At 40.7% G+C, this 20,891-nt stretch overlaps 3 protein-coding genes across 3 annotated transcripts; all 3 read left to right on the top strand.

The window, feature by feature from the left end:
• Nucleotides 1-2,955, top strand: LOC135613778 (receptor-like protein EIX2). The gene has a single exon (XM_065110817.1). The coding sequence runs from the start codon at nt 1-3 to the stop codon at nt 2,953-2,955; it is 2,955 nt and encodes a 984-aa protein (XP_064966889.1).
• A 3,966-nt stretch (nt 2,956-6,921) lies between these two features.
• On the top strand, nt 6,922-10,229 carry LOC135613777 (receptor-like protein EIX2). The gene is made up of 3 exons (XM_065110816.1): nt 6,922-8,281; nt 9,434-9,956; nt 10,124-10,229. Exons 1-3 carry the CDS (start codon nt 6,922-6,924, stop codon nt 10,227-10,229), a joined length of 1,989 nt encoding a protein of 662 aa, XP_064966888.1.
• A 6,794-nt stretch (nt 10,230-17,023) lies between these two features.
• Nucleotides 17,024-20,346, top strand: LOC135614595 (receptor-like protein EIX1). The gene has a single exon (XM_065112113.1). The coding sequence runs from the start codon at nt 17,056-17,058 to the stop codon at nt 19,843-19,845; it is 2,790 nt and encodes a 929-aa protein (XP_064968185.1). The 5' UTR covers nt 17,024-17,055; the 3' UTR covers nt 19,846-20,346.
• Nucleotides 20,347-20,891: the final 545 nt, after the last annotated feature.

Raw genomic sequence — 20,891 nt, 5'->3', positions numbered from 1 at the left:
ATGGGCGACACGAGAAGCCCATCCCATTCGTCGCTGAGCTGCTCTTGCCTAATGAGCGTTCTGTTCTTGACGCTTGTGACGACGACGAGGGGGTGCATGAAGGCGGAGAGGGACGCCCTCCTCGCCTTCAAAGCCGGCATCCTCGACCCATCCCGCCGCTTGTCCTCGTGGCGTCGCCCAGTGGACTGCTGCAGATGGAGCGGCGTTGTGTGCGACAACACCACGGGCCACGTCGTGCAGCTCAACCTCCAGAATGCGGAGGCTTACTACGACAATTCGACGGTGTTGGGGGGTGAGATCGGTCCATCTTTGCTTTCTCTAACTCATTTGCGTCGCTTGAATCTCACTCAGAACGACTTCGGCGGCGCCCGAATCCCCAAGTTCTTGGGTTCTTTTGGGAGACTCAGATATCTGGATCTCTCTTTTTCCAATTTCGGCGGAGCCATTCCTCCCCAGCTGGGTAACCTGTCAACCCTCCGCTATCTGAGCCTGTCTTCGTACAACTTGAGGATCGACGCGGGGGACGACCTACAGTGGCTCTCGCGTCTATCTTCTCTAACATTCCTCCAAATGAACTTTGTGAACCTCAGCACGGCCTCTCCCGATTGGCTACGAGCCGTGAACCAGCTGCCCTCCCTGCAACAACTCTCTCTGTCAGGCTGTGGTCTCACTGCCCTCCCCGACTCTCTTTCCCGCGTCAACCTCACGGCTCTCACCACCCTCGATCTCCGTGGCAACTTCTTCAACTCCACCTTTCCCAGCTGGCTTTTTGAACTCCGTAGCCTCTCCTATCTCGCGATCAGCAATTCTGAATTGTATGGCACCGTACCTGCCGGCTTTGGGAACTTGACTCGTCTCGCGCAGCTCGACCTTAGCGGCAACTCGCTTTCCGGTTCCATACCTGTCGATCTCTGGAGTTTGGCCAGTCTAACCACACTTGATCTCAGCCATAATTCATTTACGAGTCCCCTTCTACCTGAAATCGGGAACACGACAAGTCTGTCGCAGCTAAACCTCGTTCAGTGCTTCCTCGTCGGTTCCATCCCTGCCGAGATTGGGCGCTTGACCAGTCTTACGGAATTACGCCTCAGCGGCAATTCACTTTCGGGTCGAATCCCCGCCGAGATTGGGAATCTGTCCAGCGTAACGCAGCTCGACTTGGGTCATAATTCACTCTCCGGACTGATACCGGTTGAGATCGGCAAGCTTTCCGACCTATCCTCCCTTGATCTCTCCGATAACTCCCTGGAGGGCACCATGTCCGAACTCCATTTCGTGAACCTAACCGAGTTGGTCGTCCTGTACGCGTACGCCAACCCTTTGACCATCCGATTCGACCACGACTGGGTGCCCCCTTTTCAACTTCAATCCATCAAAGTTGATACCTGTGACTTGGGTCCCGCGTTTCCCAGGTGGCTCCGTTCTCAGGAGTTCCTCACGGATATTGATCTGTCCAACACAAGCATCGAAGATACACTGCCTGATTGGTTTTGGAATTCTTCTTCTTCCACCATTATGGACATAAATCTGTCCCACAATAAGATCGGTGGAGTTTTGCCGGCATCCTTGGAGAGTATGGCCACCTTGATGCTCTTGAATTTGAGCTCCAATCTCTTTCGAGGTCGCATTCCTGTTTTGCCACCAAACCTACAAGCGCTGGACTTGTCCAGCAATTCTTTGTCGGGATCGCTACCCTCGACCATCTCATCACAGTTGGGCTACCTGTTCCTCTCCCACAACTATCTTCATGGAAGCATACCGTCGTCCTACGTCTGCGACCTGCAGCAACTTTATGCCCTTGATCTATCCAACAATCAAATATCAGGAGAAATCCCCCGTTGTCGGCCGGAGGGATCACAACTTTTGTTTGTCAATCTGGCGAACAACAAGCTACGAGGAAAGATTCCTGACTCCATCGGAAACTTGGGCAACCTTCAGTTCCTGCACTTAAACAACAACAGCCTCTTCGGACGTATTCCTTCGTCACTGCAACATTGCAGTCGGCTGGCTGTCATTGATCTCGGCAACAACAAATTCTCGGGAAGTATTCCAGCGTGGATCGGACAAAGTTTACGGAATCTGCAAGTACTCCTACTGCGCTCAAATATGTTTTCGGGCCATATTCCTCTGCAACTTGGACGATCGAGTAATCTTCAAATCATCGATCTCTCCAACAACAGACTATCGGGATCGGTACCGCACTCTTTCGGCAACTTCAGCGCGATGATCTCCGCGTCAAAGTCGATGGCTTCTACGGTTTCGAACATTATGGATTTTGCATTATCCTCTTTCGTGGCAAGCGAGAGTATATCTCTGGTTACCAAGGGCGATGAGTTCAGCTTCTCCACCATTCTCCGATTTGTGAAGAGCATAGATCTTTCGAACAATGATCTGAGCGGAATGATTCCTCCGGAAATCGGTTCTCTTTTTGCGCTTCAAACGTTGAATTTGTCGAGAAATAGTTTTGAAGGCATGATTCCGAATACAATGGGCGATATGAAGTCATTGGAAACTCTGGACCTATCATTCAATAAGTTATCCGGAGTCATTCCTCAAAGCTTTTCGGCGCTGAATTCTCTGAGCCACTTGAATCTGTCTTACAACAATCTATCGGGGGCGATTCCATCGGGGAATCAACTTCAGACGCTGAATGATGCATCCATTTATATCGGAAATGTCCATCTCTGTGGTCCTCCGGTGACCAAGAGTTGCTCCGACGATCCCAACGTCGATTCGACAGAAGAGGAGTACAAACAAGGATCTCATGTGCTGTCATTTTACTTAGTTACCGGGCTCGGATATTTGGTCGGCTTATGGAGTGTGTTCGTGATCATGCTGTTCAAGAAAGATTGGAGGCTCGTCTATTTTGCAACGATGGACAAGATGTACGACAGAGCTTATGTGGCAATCAAGATAAGAATGCGAAATTGGCATGGCGCTGCTGGTCGAATGTGATGCAAGTTTCTTTCGTTGTATAAGTGTGATCCATTTCATCTGTCAAAAAGGATCTCGTTTTGAAGATTATGAAATGTTAATCTCAAACTCTGTTTCTGTTCCCATGTAGGAGGCATCGAGAACAACTCGTCTGTTTTGGGAATCCTTCTTCTTCCATCATTGACCGCACAGATCTCTCTCGCAGGCACCATCGGACGACAAAACTGCACTGATTTAACATTGTTATCAGTTATCGCTACGAGTGGTTCCTTAGCCGAAGTGTGATATAAAGATCACCATTCTGCACAGATTCTTTTCATTGTCGTCGGTGATCACATGGTGTTCTTTATATTTCGCAACGTTGATCGTTGGGCGCTGTGATGAGCCATTCTTTTTAGGGTGTATGATCGCTGTCTGTTGTACTACGACGTCCTTGGCGATCCATTGCATGGTTCCTTCGGCATTTTGCAGTGACGATCTCACGGTTTGGATGTGGCTTCTCTCCTTTGCCATCACGAAATCAAGATTTACATTGTCGAATAGTCAACAATACTTCATATCATTTATAGATTATTACTTTACATATGGATACCTGCTGATACAAGAAAAATCTCAGTCTTTGGATTTGATTGTATTCAAAGCATTTAAAATTGAAGTTGAAAATTAATTCAGCAAAAGGATAAAAAGTATCAGATAGTGGAGAATATTATAGTAAAAATGATGGCTCAGGTGAACAATGTCCAAAACAATTTGCTTTATATGTAGAGGAGTGTGGAATTGTCCCTTATTATACAATGCCTAGGTCACCTATCATGAATGGTATAGTTGAAAGACGAAACCGTATACTTAAGGATATGGTAAGAAGTATGATTTTTCAATCTACTTTGCCAAAGTCACTCTAGGGAGAAGCAACAAAAACTGCAGCTTACATTCTTAATAGAGTATTAACTAAAGCAACTGCAAAAACACATTATGAGCTTTAGACTGGGAGAAAGCCTATTCTAAGATACTTTCGTATATGGGGTTGTCTAGCTAATACAAAGTCTTACCGGCATAATGAAAAGAAATTGGAACCCCGAATAGTAAGTAGTTACTTTATTAGTTATTCTGAGCGATCAGAGGTACAAATTTTATGATCCTAAATCAAGAAATATTTTTGAGACGGGTATTGTTACATTCTTTGAGGATATTGAATTTGAGGGGAGAAATAAGGTAAAAGACTTTACCTTTGAAGGAAAAATTGTATCCAATTCATATAGTTGCCACTGATGTGACAAATTCAATACCTAAAAAGGATATAGTCAATTCAACTCCCATGCAGTATAAAAAAATTATTCATAAGGAACAAACTCAACATCCTCAAGAATCTATGTCGCAAGAGCCAACAACTTTACAACAATCCGCTAAGGAAAGGAGGAGTGCCATTTTGAATGATTATATGATATTTCTCTAAGAATATGAAGAAAATAGTGGTATAATGAAAGAAGATCCAATTAGCTTCCGTCAAGCTATGGAGGATTCCAATTCGGATAAGTTGATTGAAGCAATGAATCAAGACTATAAGTCCATGCAAGACAATAAAGTTTGGAAACTTGTTTCGTTACTAGAAGGTGTGAAACCCATTGGTTGTAAATGAATTTTTAAAACCAAAAGAGATTCTAATGGTAATGTGGAGAGGTATAAGACACGTCTTGTGCTAAAGGGCTATACTCAAAAGGAATGGATTGACTTTAAAGGAACATTCTCTTCCGTTTTAACGAAGGACTCCTTTAGGATAATTATGGCTCTAACCACACATTTTGATTTGGAGCTTTATCAAATTGATGTTAAAACATTATTTCTCAATTAAAACATTGATAAAATAATTTATATAATACAACCAGAATACTTTGTGTCAGAAGACCCAAATAAAATAATTTGTAAATTGATAAAATTTATTTATGGGCTAAAACAAACATCTCATCAATGGTATCACAAATTTCATCAAGTAATTATTTCATTTGGTTTTGAGGTGAACGCGGATGATAATTACATGTATCACAAATTCAGTGGGAGCAAATTTATTTTCTTAATATTATATATGGATGATATTCTGCTTGCCACAAATGATATAATCATATTGTACGAAATCAAGAGATTTTTATTTAAAAATTTTGAGATGAAAGATCTTGATGATGCCTATTTTATATTATAAATCCAAATATACCGAGATAAATATCGGGATATTATAACATTACCATAAAAGAACTTTATTGATAAGGTACTCAAAAACCTACATCGTTGAGACTGATATCGATTTGAGGATCTGACATACACTCGGATATGTGATTTGGAATATGGAGCATGTTTGTTATCATTCTTTTCAACAAAAAAAAAAAAAAAAAAAGAGGATTTGATATTCTTGAATGGTTGATGAAACGCATGAAGAAGCTTATGTAAGGATCTCTGTGCCCTTCACAAGCTTGTGCACAGTTGAGTGACGCTTCCCCACTTGGTAAAGCTGATCCATGCATCTTCATAAATCATCCATGCATCTTCCCCTTCCCACCACCAATGAGGGCGAGGTGGAAACGGAAAAGGAATGCTCGGTGTGTTTGCGAGACTTGGGTACGCGACTTCCTGTTGCCCTTTCGTTTCCGTTACGTTTTCACTTGTTCTCTTCTCCCCTCTCCTTTCCTCGAAAGTACAGAAGGGAAGAAAGCAGCATTAATTATTGTTGTTTGAGGGCGGTGTTAGGCCGGACGTGGAAATGGAATCCCACTTTAGAGCATCGTGCTTGCGAAGGCGGGAGACTCAGTGAAGTCAATGGTGGGGTCATTTCGTGACTCCATCGATCATGCCAGTTTACTCGTCATTTGCATCCCACGAAACCACCAGCAGCAGCAGCCGGTGGTGGTGTCGATTTGATGACTCCACAAATTTGGCACTCACTGTATATATATACAGTTTCTTGTAGTACGATGCATTTGAACAACTACCATTCCAGCACACTAATCGACGGATGGGATGCGGGATGGAGATGAGACTACAAATGGTGGTGGGTCTAAGCAGTAGAGTTGGAAGATAAGGGAGGAGAAGAAAATGGCCACGACAAGATGGAAGTGATGAGATTGGGTGGTAAAGAAGAGAAAGGCTATAGATTTCAAGTAGAACGAGTGACGAAGGATGAAGAGCACGCATGTAAAGCAGCTATTTATGCAATATAAATAGATATAGTTGCATTCATTTACATACATCAAAAGAAAGTAATCGAGTAACATTCTTTTCCATCCTCATCGAATCACTAATGTACACCGAGTGGTGATGGTTTCAAGGTGAGATCTAATTTTCCATCGGACTAAATCACCCCTTAGAATTCCGATGAATGATTTGGTCCCTTTCAACTCGGATAATGTACACCTCATTCGATATCGATGCAGCATTTAGTGTAGGTGGCAAACATATGTGTTCTTTCGGTGCATTTTAGTGCTTCTGAGGCTGTGGGACAAGTCATATTCCTTACGCGTGAAAGAGTTACGACGCGTCGATGATGAAATAAGATACCGAGTGAGAACTCCTGAGGAGAAACGAAGATGAAAATGAAAACTCTGGAAAAGAAAAGATCAGAAAAATGCCCTCTTTACTTTCTCGACGTGGAAGAAAAACATGCAAGAAGCTTATGAGAAAACCTAAGAAAGATGAACTATATTAAAGTTGGGAAATCGATAATTCGACACGAGGTGGTATTGCGGACGACAACCCCTAGTATTATCGATTGACGGTGGTGTTAGGCCAGATGTTGCATGAAGTTGAAGAACATCCGTTTCAAGTTTGAAATCCAGTACCAATCTCTTTCTTTGTTTAAATGGCGGGGTGGAAACCAAGTTTGACTAAGGCACACTATCATGCACTGCAGGACCAGAAGGAGTCAAATACCACATAAGTCAAGTCTTTATTTATCTCTATCGCCACCAGCGCATCAATCTCCGCGTTTCACGGGAGTCTGGGATGGGAGGGCCATCACGCCCCCACACCGACTCTATATATACATGTCCTCCGCCGCCTTCCATCTCTCAGTACACTATCCACTCACCAAATACCATCATGGCCTATTGCACCAGAAGCACACACCCTGTGCCACGGCACTACTCTTTCGGGCTTTGGGTTACGAGCATTCTTTTGTTCACGGCGGCAACAACGCCGACGACGAAGGGGTGCGTAGAGGGCGAGAGGGACGCCCTCCTCGACTTCAAAACCGGCATCGTCAAGGATCCTTCCAGCCGTTTGTCATCATGGCGAGGCCGAGTAGACTGCTGCAGATGGAGCGGGGTGGTCTGTGACAACAGAACCGGCCATGTCGTGGAGCTCAACCTCCAGAATTCAGACCCTTATTACAGTGAGACGTCTATCGGAGGTGATATCAGACCATCCTTGCTCCTGCTAACTCATTTGGAGCGTCTCAACCTCAGCCACAATGACTTCGGTGGGATCCAAATCCCGAAATTTTTGGGTTCCCTTACCGAGTTGACGTATCTCGACCTCTCCTGGTCCAACTTCGGCGGAGCCATTCCGCCCCAGCTGGGCAACCTGTCCAGGCTCCGCTATCTCGACCTAAATTCACTATATGACTTAACGATCGATGGCCTGCACTGGCTCTCGCGTCTCACTTCCTTGAGATACCTCTACATGGGCGGTGTGAACCTTTCCGTGGCCTCCCACGATTGGCTTCAAGCGGTGAACATGTTGTCCTCACTAGAGGAGCTACATTTACATGACTGTGGCCTCACCAATCTCCACTCTTCTCTTTCCCATGTCAACCTCACGACACTGGCCACTCTCGATCTCCATCGCAACCTCTTCAACTCCACCTTCCCCAACTGGCTATGGAAACTCCACAACCTCTCTTATCTTGATCTCGGTTTTTCTATGTTTCATGGTGCCATACCCGCTGGGATTGGAAATTTGACTGGTCTAAGAGAACTTTATCTTGGTGATAATTCACTTTCAGGTCCCATACCCACTGAGATTGGAATTTGTAATAGTCTAAAACTTATCGATCTGCGTGATAATTCAATCTTTGGACCCATACCTGCTGGGATTGGGAATTTGACTGGTCTAAGAAAGCTTTATCTTGATCATAATTCACTCTTTGGACCCATACCTGCTGAGATTGGGAATATGGCTGGTCTAAGAGAGCTTTATCTTGATCATAATTCACTCTTCGGAGTCATACCTGCTGGGATTGGGAAGTTGACTAGTCTAGGAGTGCTTTGTCTTAATGATAATTCACTCTTTGGACCCATACCTGTTGGGATTGGGAATTTGACCGGTCTAGGAGAGCTTTATCTTAACGATAATTCACTTTCAGGTCCCGTACCCATTGAGATCGGCAAGCTTTCCAACCTCACCATTCTTTCTCTCTCTAGTAATTCCCTAGAGGGCACCATGTCTGAACTCCATTTCGCTAACTTAACCAAACTAAGTGAGCTTGATCTATTCGAAAACTCCCTAGTCATCTCAATAGACCACAATTGGGTTCCTCCTTTTCAACTCCGATCCATTAAACTGAGTTCTTGTAAGTTGGGTCCTGCGTTTCCAAGATGGCTCCGTTCACAAAACTCCATTAAATATTTGGATATGTCGAACACAAGCATCGAGGACGTCTTGCCTGATTGGTTTTGGAACACTTCTGCTTCTTCTTCTATAAATCTCTCCCAAAATCAGATTAGCGGCACTTTGCCAACTTCCTTGGTTTTGCTATCTTACTTGCGTTATTTGAATCTGGCTTGTAATTCTTTTTCTGGATCATTGCCATCAATCTTTCCCACACTAGAACTTAGAATCTTGGATCTCTCACGTAACCATATTAACGGGAGCATACCGTCCTTTATCTGCAACTGTCAACGACTTGATATCCTCGATCTATCGAGCAACCAAATATCAGGTGAAATCCCTTCGTGTTGGCAGGAGACAAACTACTTTTCCTCCATTAATCTGGCAAATAATAAGCTTTCGGGAGAAATTCCCAGCTCTATTGAAAATTTGATTTGGCTTGAGTCTTTCCACTTAAACAATAATAAACTACATGGGCTTCTTCCATCATCATTGAAAAATTGCAGTGCACTAGTTTTTCTTGATCTTGGCAATAATAAATTATCGGGTAGCATACCTACATGGATTGCACAAAATTTTCTAGACCTAGAGGTACTCCGACTACGCTCAAATATGTTTTCCGGTAACATTCCTGCAGAGCTTGGGCAACTTGCTTATCTACATGTTATCGACCTTGCTAATAATAAATTATCAGGGCCAATTCCACACTCCTTTGGCAATTTAAATGCTGCAATGACTCATTGGAAACAGCATTTGACTCGTCGAGACAAACAAGTATTTTATAGTCCCCTTGTAAAGGACCGCCCTGCTTTGCGGCCTTTTGACAAATATGAAGATAGCATCGCTCTAACTATAAAGGGAAGATATTATAATTTTTCAATCATTCTTTACCTTGTCAACATTATAGATCTTTCAAATAATAATTTGACGGGAGAAATCCCAATTGAAATTGGGTCTCTTTCAATGCTCCAAACTTTAAATCTATCGAGAAACAATTTTGTCGGCCAAATTCCGGCGGCAATTGGTGCCATGAAATCATTGGAAACTCTGGATCTGTCATTCAATAAGTTATCCGGAGTCATTCCTCAAAGCTTTTCGGCGCTGAATTCTCTGAACCACTTGAATCTGTCTTACAACAATCTATCGGGAGCGATTCCATCGGGGAATCAACTTCGGACGCTGGAGGATGCATCCATTTATATCGGAAATGTCCATCTCTGTGGACCTCCGGTGACCAAGAGTTGCTCCGACGATCCCAACGTCGATTCGACGGAAGAGGAGTACGAACAAGGATCTCATGTGCTGTCGTTTTACTTTGGTACCGGGCTCGGATATTTGGTCGGCTTATGGAGTGTGTTCGTGATCATGCTGTTCAAGAAAGATTGGAGGCTCTTCTATTTTGCAACGGTGGACAAAATGTACGACAAAGCGTATGTGGCAGTCAAGATAAGAATGCGAAATTGGCATGACGCAGCTGGTCGAATGTCATGCAAGTTTCTGTCGTGTTATAAGTGTGATCCACTTCATCTGTCAAAAAGGATCTCGTTTCGAAGATTATGAAATGTTAATCTCAAACTCTGTTTCTGTTCCGATGTAGGAGGCATCAAGAACAACTCGTCTGGTTTGGGAATCCTTCTTCTATCATTGACCGCACAGATCTCTCTCGCATAAACAGGCACCATCGGACGACAAAACTGCACTGATTTAACATTGTTATCAGTTATCGCTACGAGAGGTTCCTTAGCCAAGTGATATAAAGATCACCATTCTGCACAGATTCTTTTCATTGTCGTCGGTGATCACATGGTGTTCTTGACATTTCGCATCGTTGATCGTTGGGCGCTGTGATGAGCCATTGTTTTTAGGGTGTATGATCGCTGTCTGTTGTACGACGACGTCCTTGGCGATCCATTGCATGGTTCCTTTGGCATTTTGCAGTGACGATCTCACGGTTTGGATGTGGCTCATCTCCTTTGCCATCACGAAATCAAGATTTACTCCACGTTTCGGAAATCCATCTTCCGATGCACCAAGTCGCATCGACGATTCGTATCGAGGTTTACTCGATAGACTGCAAATAGAGTGAGCAGCCCAACCTACCATTGCGGTGCTTGCGAGAAAGGTAGCCGCCACGGGAGGGATCCCACCGAGGCTGAGGCGATGGGTAAAGACAGAGAATGGGCTTATTTCGATGCCCTTATATAGTCTAAAATTACATATGAATTCACATCTCTTCCATCTAATTTTTAATTATCTTTTGTACGAATTATTGAAGCAGCAAAGTAATAGCCTGGAAGATTGTGTGCAATGAACGACAGGTCTAACAAGGCTTTGGAGTAGAGCCAGTGTGGAATCCAATATGAGGCCGTTAAATGGCCACGTGCAGTATCTTAGTTCGCAAATATCTTTCAAAACCATCAGTTTTTCTACTTTGCGACATGATAGATAGCATATAAGATTTTGAGGAAATCTCGTTAGGGATATTTGAGTACAACGAAGGTTTTTCAATAATTCTTTTTGTCTTCTATTTTTTCTAAAATTGAAAAATTATTCTAATTATTTATTCTAGATCCTGTACTCTTACTTATAAATAAACATGATATTTAAAGACTAAATAAGAAGAAAAGAAATTATAGTTGAGGGATCAAAGTCACTCTCAACTCTTCTCTCTAACTTTGATATCGAGGAGATCAAGTTAATTCTCTTATATAATCTCTTATTTGAGAGATTGTCGTTCCTCAAATTAATGAGAACTCTCGCATGATGTTGATGTCGCCAGTGATAAACTTGTAGAACAATCATAATCGATAGCTTTGAGAAGATCTAAAAAAAAAAGGAAATATACAATTACTGATGATTATGTGGTATATCTACAAGAATTAGATTATGATATAGAAATAAAAAGAGATCCCTTTTTATTTTCACAAGCCATAAAAAATAACGATTATGAAAAATAGTACGATGCAAAGCAAGAAGAGTTAAAATCAATGGTCCAAAATGATGTTTGGGAACTTATTGAATTACTCAATAATTATAAAAGAGTTGGTTGTAAACAAGTCTTTAAGATAAAACGTGACTCAACGGGTAATATTAAATGATATAAAGTCTAGACTTGTGGCTAAAGATTTTTTTTCAGAAAAAAGACATCGATTACTATAATGAGACTTTTTCTCTAGTTTTTAAAAAGGGCTCGTGAAGAATCGTAATGACATTAGTAACTTATTATAATCTTAAGTTATATCAGATGGATGTGAAAATAATATTTCGGAATAGGAATTTAGTTAAGAAAATCTATATGAAATAACCTAAATGATTCATCGAAAAGGAAAAAGAAAGTTGGGCTTATAAACTTAAGAAATCTATTTATTACCTTAAATAAGCTTCTAGACAATAATATATAAAGTTTCATAATACCATTACTTCTTTGAATTTAATAAAAACACTGTTGATAAGTGCCTGTTGGTACTAAGAGTGGTGGGGGGGGGGGGGGGGGGGAGGGTTGAATTAATGCAACAGTAAAATTACATCGGTTTAAAAATATTCGTTCGATTAAAATCGATTCTTCGGAAGATAACTTAAGAGTGTACGGAAGAGTATAGCAGTAAGTAAGAATGTTTGAAGTAAGGTAAATTGCACAAAAGAAAAGCAAATCAGATTTTTATAGTGGTTCGGTCGTGTGACCTACATCCACTCTATCGATTCCTCTTCCGTCGAGGCCACCGGCATCCACTATCGATCTTCTTTCAACGGAGGAAGATCAACTACCTTTTTACACCCCTCTTCTCCATTTTACAAGTTTAGGAGACAACTTTTATAAGCACCCACTCCTCTCTTAAACATAATTCTAGACTTAAAGTAGAGGAGGAAATTTCTCAAAAGATTATAATAGCATTTTCTCACTTTTAAATTCTCTGTGCTTATGTATGTTAACCAAGGATGAAAGATGTATTTATAGGCCTCAAGTTTATTCAAACTTGGAGCCTAAAAAGATCTTATCCCGGGTTTCCTGGGTACGGGAGGTACCATAGCCTATGTTGGACGGTACCACCGCTTGATAGTCTCTCGGAGACTTTGTCTGGACAATACCACCACCCAGACTGGTGGTACCACCGCCTGACATAGTCTCAGAGACTATGTCACGACGATGCTACCTCTTAGGTCACTGTTTGGGCCTTTTATTGGGCCCAACATAGTCCTTACATGGGCCCAATAAGCCCATAATTGGGTTGGTCAAATTTTAATCTCAATTATATGCTAACTATGAATTCTAAGGCATACACTAAGCTAAATAAGCCTGATAAGTCAAGGTTTCTTCAGCGAGCTTCTGACGATCTTCCGGTGAACTTTTGATAATCTCTCGGTAAAGTTCTAGCGAACTCCCGACAAGCTCCTGGACTTCACGATGATCTTCTTGGGTAGTTTCGACGAGCTTCTTTGGCAAGCTCCTAGACTTCTCGGTTGGTTCTGGTAAAACTTCCGACGAACATTTAGACTTCCGACGAACTCTCGAACTCTCAACAAAATCACATTCTTGACTCCGGGACTTCATTTTGCTTTATGTCTTGCTATCGTAGTTAATCCTGCACACATAAAACATACTTCGATCTAGACAATTATTACTAAGCATGAATCATGTCGTTCGGCATGTCATTAGTCTATTGATGCTTCGTCCGATTATTCGGTGCATCCTCCTCTCTTGTGGGGCCATTGCCCAATCGACTAGTTGACCTCTACAACTCTGATATCCTTATCGTAATATTCACTCTTTTTGGCTCGATGCCCGAAACCATGGCCCGAAGCCTTCTATCAATATGTCGACCGATCCTTCGGCTCGATGTTCAATCTTCTGACATGTTCCATCAACCCGACATGATTCTTCATACTTAAATTGTCTCTTCCTAATCGAAGCATCCTGCGTCACTCAAAACGTAGATCAAATCATAAACACATATTAATTGGTTTCATCATCAAAATTAGAATCAACATATATTTTACTTGCCAGTAGTGATATTGGTTTATTGCACGAAACCAAGATATTTCTCAATAAAAACTTTAAGATGGTTGATATGAATGAGGCAGCATATATTATTGACATTGAGATATTCAAGGATAGATCTCAAGGATTATTAAGATTGACTCAGAAATCATATATTAATCGTATCTTGAAGAGATTTAATATGAGCTAATGATATACCTATTACTAGAGGTAAAAAATTCAGTCAAAACCAATGCCCGAAAAATGACTTAGAAAAGAATCAAATAAAAAATATTTCTTATGGGTGTTCAATTGAAAGTCTATTATATGCTCAAACCTGTACAAGATCAGATATTAGTTTTGTAGTTACAATGCTAAGAAGATACCAAAGCAACCCAGGAATTGAACATTGGAAAGCTGCAATGAAAGTAATGGATATCTACAGAGGACGAAAGATTATATGCTCACATATAGGAGATCAGATCAGCTTGAAGTAATAGAATATTCAGATGTTGATTTTGTAAATTGCCTCGATAGTAGGAAGTCAATTTCAGGATTTGTATTCAGGTTAGCTGGTGGGGTAATTTCTAAGAAAAGTGTAAAGTAATCGCTTATTGTATCATCAACAATGAAAGTTGAATTTGTGGTATGATTTGAGGGCACAAATCAAGTTTTATAGCCGTGAAATTTTATCTTAGGACTTGGTGTGGTTAACTTAATTACTAGGCCATTGAAGATATTTTGTGATAATACCACAGTAATTTTTTTCTATAAGAATGACAAGTACTATAGTGGTTCTAAGCATATCGAAATAAAGTACTTGATAGTTAGAGAAAAAATTGACAACCTGAGCACCACTATGATGATTTCTGATCTATTAATAAAAATTTTATAATATAAAATATTTAAAGAATATGTTTTTAGAACGAAGCTGGTGAGCAAGTCATAAAAGATATGTTGATGCTTGTTTAGATGGATACTATTATTGATATTTTTCTTGCTTAATTAAAGTTATTTGTTTCTGATATCATATTTATATTTATATTTATGTATATTATAGTTAAATGTAAAAACATAATTGTCTTGATAAGACAAATTATATGGTCATTATGAATTATATTAGGAAAGACTAAGAATATTGTGATATATAGAAAGGAGTATGATATTGATGATATACAACCGTTATGACTCGCGTTGATAGTTGAACTTAATATAGTATTATTATATATTAGACTTATTGGTTTATTTTAAAATTAATGGCCATGTATAAAATGTTTTTCAAAATTCTTTGGAATCCAATTAGGTAAAATTATTTTTAAATAAGTTTTATTTCATTTATTTTGATTTAAATATTTTTTTTATATCTTATCAATTAATGGGTGAAGTGGGAGAATATTAAATTTTGTGGTCATTTATAATTGGATAAGATATATATAATATAACTAATTGGATTCTATTACAATATATTCGCCACTATATTAGAATAGGATTCCTTAAGAGATAGGAGGAACTATCTTAATTACTTATTCTAGACCGTTTGTTCTCGCTTATAAATAGACACTGGAAGGACTAAACAAGAGGAATATAGATTATAGTTGATGGATTAAAGTCTCTCTTTCAACGCTTCTCCTTAACCATCAATCTAAATGATTATGTGAAATGATAGGAAGAGAGGATCGAGTTCATTTTATAGATTGATAGTGATATTAGATCTAAATACAGTGTCCTTATAGATCAAACAGAGATATCCTTTCAGATGACATCAAAAGATACACATCATAAAATTAGATCTAATTATTTAATTTTAATCCTGACATAAAAAAATATTTCTATATTTAATATAATATATAATAAATTTTATACTTACATCGAGTTACGGTTAGGTTGACGATGAATTAAAGGTTGTGATGAGGTTAATATGTACAAGTATCTCTACTTCATGTTTTGAAGGTAATGTATGTGATGCACAATCTCAAGCTTTTTTTTTTTTTTTTTTCGTTCGTTCGTTAGATGCTTGGAAATATTACAAATATTATACGACCAATCTTGGTTTTTCTATGATTGGCTGCAGTAATGGTTTGTTGATTAGATGGTCGTATGATGATTTCGAGTAGGGATGGATCCAAGGAATGGTTTGGTCTCTCACATATAGATGATAAATGCTGGAACAAGCAAACGATTGAATGAAATCATACAATTATTTATTTTTCATATATTTTATAACTATTCATATATTTTATATGTTCAATATAAAATACAATTATATTATAATTTATTTTTGAAAAAATATTAATGAATGCGTAATTCGATCAGTCATTAGATCCAGTGACTCCAGATTTCACATGAATATTATACTAGATTTAATATTGTTTTTTCTTTTATCAATAACTATATAAACTTCTCCAGTAATCATTAACAAAAACAAGCACGCTTACGTACAAAAAAACTCACGGAGTCATCCACATCTCCAAGGCAGCTCAGTGCATGTCATCCGTCCATTTGGGTGTTAGCCAGGATGATCTCTCGGGAACAAAAGCATAGGGGAATCAACTTGGGATCCATCCATTTGCGTTGTAAATCTGCATCTTTATTGGTGATTAGGTAATAAGAATTGCATAATCAAGTTAAATTTAAATAAGTACGAAATCATTAATTTTGAAGGGAATAAAAACAAGTGCAATTTTGTAGAAAACTAAAGAGATAAAAAGAAAAGAAAAATTGCAGCCATTTCTTTCGCTCGTGTGGGGACAATTACCCACAAAATTCATCACAAAAATGGTGGGAAATCCTCATTATCTTCACCACTTGTGTGTCAAACGAATCAATTTGTTGCGTGCCTTTGGGTTCCCAACAAAGACTTCCACACATGTGAAAGCGAAGCGTGCGTTCCGCTACAAACATCGTTGAGTCTCCCTCTTTCGGAAGGACGCTACATGTAAAGCGATGGTTTACCGTGTTATATTGGGTGAGGAATCGTTTGCGGTGGGTCGGAGTCTTCATCCACGTTGTCTTCCGTGATGACGTTTGACATGTGGTGGCGACATTTCGACCCCTGGAATAAGGTATTCATCGCCTCCATACATTTTATCTTGGCTAAGAAGATGATGCGTTCCGATGTGCGGACATCAGAATCAAACCGTGTGGAATGAGGGAGGCATGAATTCGATTCCACACTATCGCATTCGGGCCGAATGAGACGTTCTACGTAATCCAACAAGGCCGATTAAATGGCCGTTTCTTTCAAGTTTGTAATCCAGTATCAATCTCTTTCGTTCTTGCGAACCGAGCCACAACTTTGGGACCCAGGCAGGGTAGAAACCAAGTTCGAGTAAGCTGCAAGGTGCACGGACTGCAGGTCCGGAAGGAGTCGAATCCCACAAAAGTCATGTTTTTTATCTATACATCGCTACCAGTGCATCAATCTTAACGTTTCACAGGAGTCTATGATGGGTTGCGGGAGGGGAGGGCCATCACGCCCCCACACCCACTCTATATATACATGTCCTCCGCCGCCTTCCATCTCTCAGTACACTATCCACTCACCAAATAGCCTCATGGACTATTGCACCAGAAGCACACACCCTGTGCCACGGCACTACTCTTTCGGGCTTTGGCTTACGAGCATTCTTTTGTTCACGGCGGCAACAACGCCGACGACGAAGGGGTGCGTAGAGGGCGAGAGGGACGCCCTCCTCGACTTCAAAACCGGCATCGTCAAGGATCCTTCCAGCCGTTTGTCATCATGGCGAGGCCGAGTAGACTGCTGCAGATGGAGCGGGGTGGTCTGTGACAACAGAACCGGCCATGTCGTGGAGCTCAACCTCCATAATTCAGACCGTTATAACCGTGAGACGTCTATCGGAGGTGAGATCAGACCATCCTTGCTCCTGCTAACTCATTTGGAGCGCCTCAACCTCAGCCACAATGACTTATCGACCGATGGCCTGCACTGGCTCTCGCGTCTCACTTCCTTGAGATACCTCGACATGAGCTTTGTGAACCTTTCCATGGCCTCCCACGATTGGCTTCAAGCGGTGAACATGTTGTCCTCACTGGAGGAGCTACATTTACCAGGCTGTCGCCTCACCGACCTCCCCTCTTCTCTTTCCCATGTCAACCTCACAGCACTGGCCACTCTCGATCTCCATGGCAACCACTTCAACTCCACCTTCCCCGACTGGCTATGGAAACTCCACAACCTCTCTTATCTTGATCTCAGTTCTTCTATGTTTCATGGTGCCATACCCGCTGGGATTGGAAATTTGGCCGATCTAAGAGAACTTCGTCTGAGTGATAATTCACTTTCTGGTCCCGTGCCCATTGAGATTGGAATTTGTAATAGTCTAAAATTTATCTATCTAAGTTATAATTCACTCTTTGGACCCATACCTGCTGAGATTGGGAATTTGAATAGTCTAGGAGTGCTTTATCTTGATCATAATTCACTCTTCGGAGTCATACCTGCTGGGATTGGGTATTTGACTCGTCTAGGAGTGCTTTATCTTAACGATAATTCACTTTCAGGTCCCATACCTGCTGGGATTGGGAATTTGACCAGTCTAGGAGAGCTTTATCTTAACGATAATTCACTTTCAGGTCCCGTACCCATTGAGATCGGCAAGCTTTCCAACCTCACTGTTCTTTCTCTCTCTAATAATTCTCTGGAGGGTACCATGTCTGAACTCCATTTCGCTAACTTAACCAAACTAAGTGATCTTGATCTATTCGAAAACTCCCTAGTCATCTCAATAGACCACAATTGGGTTCCTCCTTTTCAACTCCGATCCATTAAACTGAGTTCTTGTAAGTTGGGTCCTGCATTTCCAAGATGGCTCCGTTCACAAAACTCCATTGAATATTTGGATATGTCGAACACAAGCATCGAGGACGTCTTGCCTGATTGGTTTTGGAATAACTCTGCTACTTATATAAATCTCTCCCAAAATCAAATTAACGGCACTATGCCAACTTCCTTGGAGCATATGACAAACCTGCATTATCTGAATCTGGGTTCCAATATGCTTGAAGGCCTAATTCCTCATGTGCAACCTTCCTTGCTTTTTTTGAATCTGTCTTATAATTCTTTTTCAGGATCATTGCCATCAATCTTTCCCACAGTAGAATTGAGAATCTTGGATCTCTCACGTAACCATATTAACGGGAGCATACCGTCCTTTATCTGCAACTTGACACAACTTGAAATCCTCGATCTATCGAGCAACCAAATATCAGGTGAAATCCCTTGGTGTTGGCAAGAGACAAACTTCCTTTTCTACATTAATCTAGCAGATAATAAGCTCTCGGGAGAAATTCCTAGCTCTATTGAAAAGTTGACTCAGCTTCGGTCTTTGCACTTAAACAATAATAGTCTACATGGCCTTCTTCCGTTGTCATTGAAAAATTGCAGTGGAGTAGTTTTTCTTGATCTTGGTGATAATAAATTCTCAGGTAGCATACCTACGTGGATTGCACAAAATTTTCTAGACCTAGAGGTACTTCGACTACGCTCAAATATGTTTTCAGGTAACATTCCTGTAGAGCTTGGGCAACTTGATTATCTACATGTTATCGACCTTGCTAATAATAAATTATCAGGGCCAATTCCACACTCCTTTGGCAATTTAAATGTTACAAGGAGTTATGGGAGACTGCGTTTGAATTTTATGCCCTTTACAAGGGACCCCCTTCCTTTCTTGTTTTGGGACAATTATGATGATAGCATCACTCTAACTATAAAGGGAAGATATTATAATTTTTCAATCATTCTTTACCTTGTCAACATTATAGACCTTTCAAACAATAATTTGACAGGAGAAATTCCAATAGAAATCGGGTCTCTTTTAGCACTCCAAACTTTAAATCTATCAAGAAACAGTTTTGTCGGCCAAATTCCAGCGGCAATTGGTGCCATGAAATCATTGGAAACTCTGGATCTGTCATTCAATAAGTTATCCGGAGTCATTCCTCAAAGCTTTTCGGCGCTGAATTCTCTGAACCACTTGAATCTGTCTTACAACAATCTATCGGGACCGATTCCATCGGGGAATCAACTTCGGACGCTGGAGGATGCATCCATTTATATCGGAAATGTCCATCTCTGTGGACCTCCGGTGACCAAGAGTTGCTCCGACGATCCCAACGTCGATTCGACAGAAGAGGAGTACGAACAAGGATCTCATGTGCTGTCATTTTACTTTGGTACCGGGCTCGGATATTTGGTCGGCTTATGGAGTGTGTTCGTGATCATGTTGTTCAAGAAAGATTGGAGGCTCTTCTATTTTGCAATGGTGGACGAGATGTACGACAAAGCGTATGTGGCAGTCAAGATAAGAATGCGAAATTGACATGACGCAGCAATCAAAGGAAGGCCGGTCGAATGTGATGCAAGTTTCTTTTGTGTTATAAGACCGACTTACTCCACATTTCGGAAACCCATGTCTTTCAAGACCATCAGTCCAGATCGACAGAAAAAGGAGTGCCGGGAAGACTTCCACGGGGAGGGTGGATTCATCTTACTAAATTGCACTACCGTCGGAGTAATTCCTTCGAGCCTGATGGCGACGGCACTCGTTTTTGCTTGGACGGTTCCGTGGAAATATAGTAGAATTGATCTCTGAATCCGTCAGATTGTACTCTCACCATTATAATGTCCTCCTCCTCCGCTGTGGTGCCCGTGGACTCCATGCTGCTGCAGCCTGCAGAGTCTACCTCTTCACGAAAGGTTTCAACAATAATGCACTTGTTGTTCTGCATTCGTATCTGGCAAAACCCGGCGCTTCATTCTGAAGTTCTACTACTCTATGCGTCTTCCAGCATTTAACGTAATAAAGATGTTTTCCGACTCACCAACTTGCCCAAAGTTGAAGCTGTGTGCGTGTGAGTGCAAAACGAAGACGTGCTCTTGAATTAACCGTAACGGTCAACAAAAATTGGCTAATCGAACACCTTACGGTCACATAGACAATATATGACTAATAAGTCCATGCAAATGAACACTTCATTACAACAAGACTACCACTAACAATTAATATTAAAGTTTAAAGACAAAATATTAATGTTGCACGTGCTATCTTCAGATGTGTTTTATCATTATTTGAATTTATAAGTTTATGATAATATATATGAGCATAATTTGTGATTATCTATTGTTCTCTTATTTAGGTTCTCTTGTAAAAATATTTGTTAATCTTAATTCTGTATCGGTTCTAAACAAAACCAACTTTAAGGGTAAGAAAAGAAAATACAAATCTGGAAAGAATAAGGCTGATAAGGGTCCAGTACAGAAGAAACAAAATAAGGATGATACTTGTTTCTTCTGCAAGAATTCTGTGCATTTAAAGAAGGACTATGTCAAATATCGCATGTTAAAAAGGAAACATTCCTTACTTTG

Source organism: Musa acuminata, chromosome BXJ2-6 (genome assembly GCF_036884655.1).
Source record: "Musa acuminata AAA Group cultivar baxijiao chromosome BXJ2-6, Cavendish_Baxijiao_AAA, whole genome shotgun sequence".
Taxonomy (NCBI): Eukaryota; Viridiplantae; Streptophyta; class Magnoliopsida; order Zingiberales; family Musaceae; genus Musa; species Musa acuminata.
The sequence above is the reverse complement of the archived record's forward strand: the minus strand, read 5'-3'. Positions and strand labels throughout refer to the sequence as shown.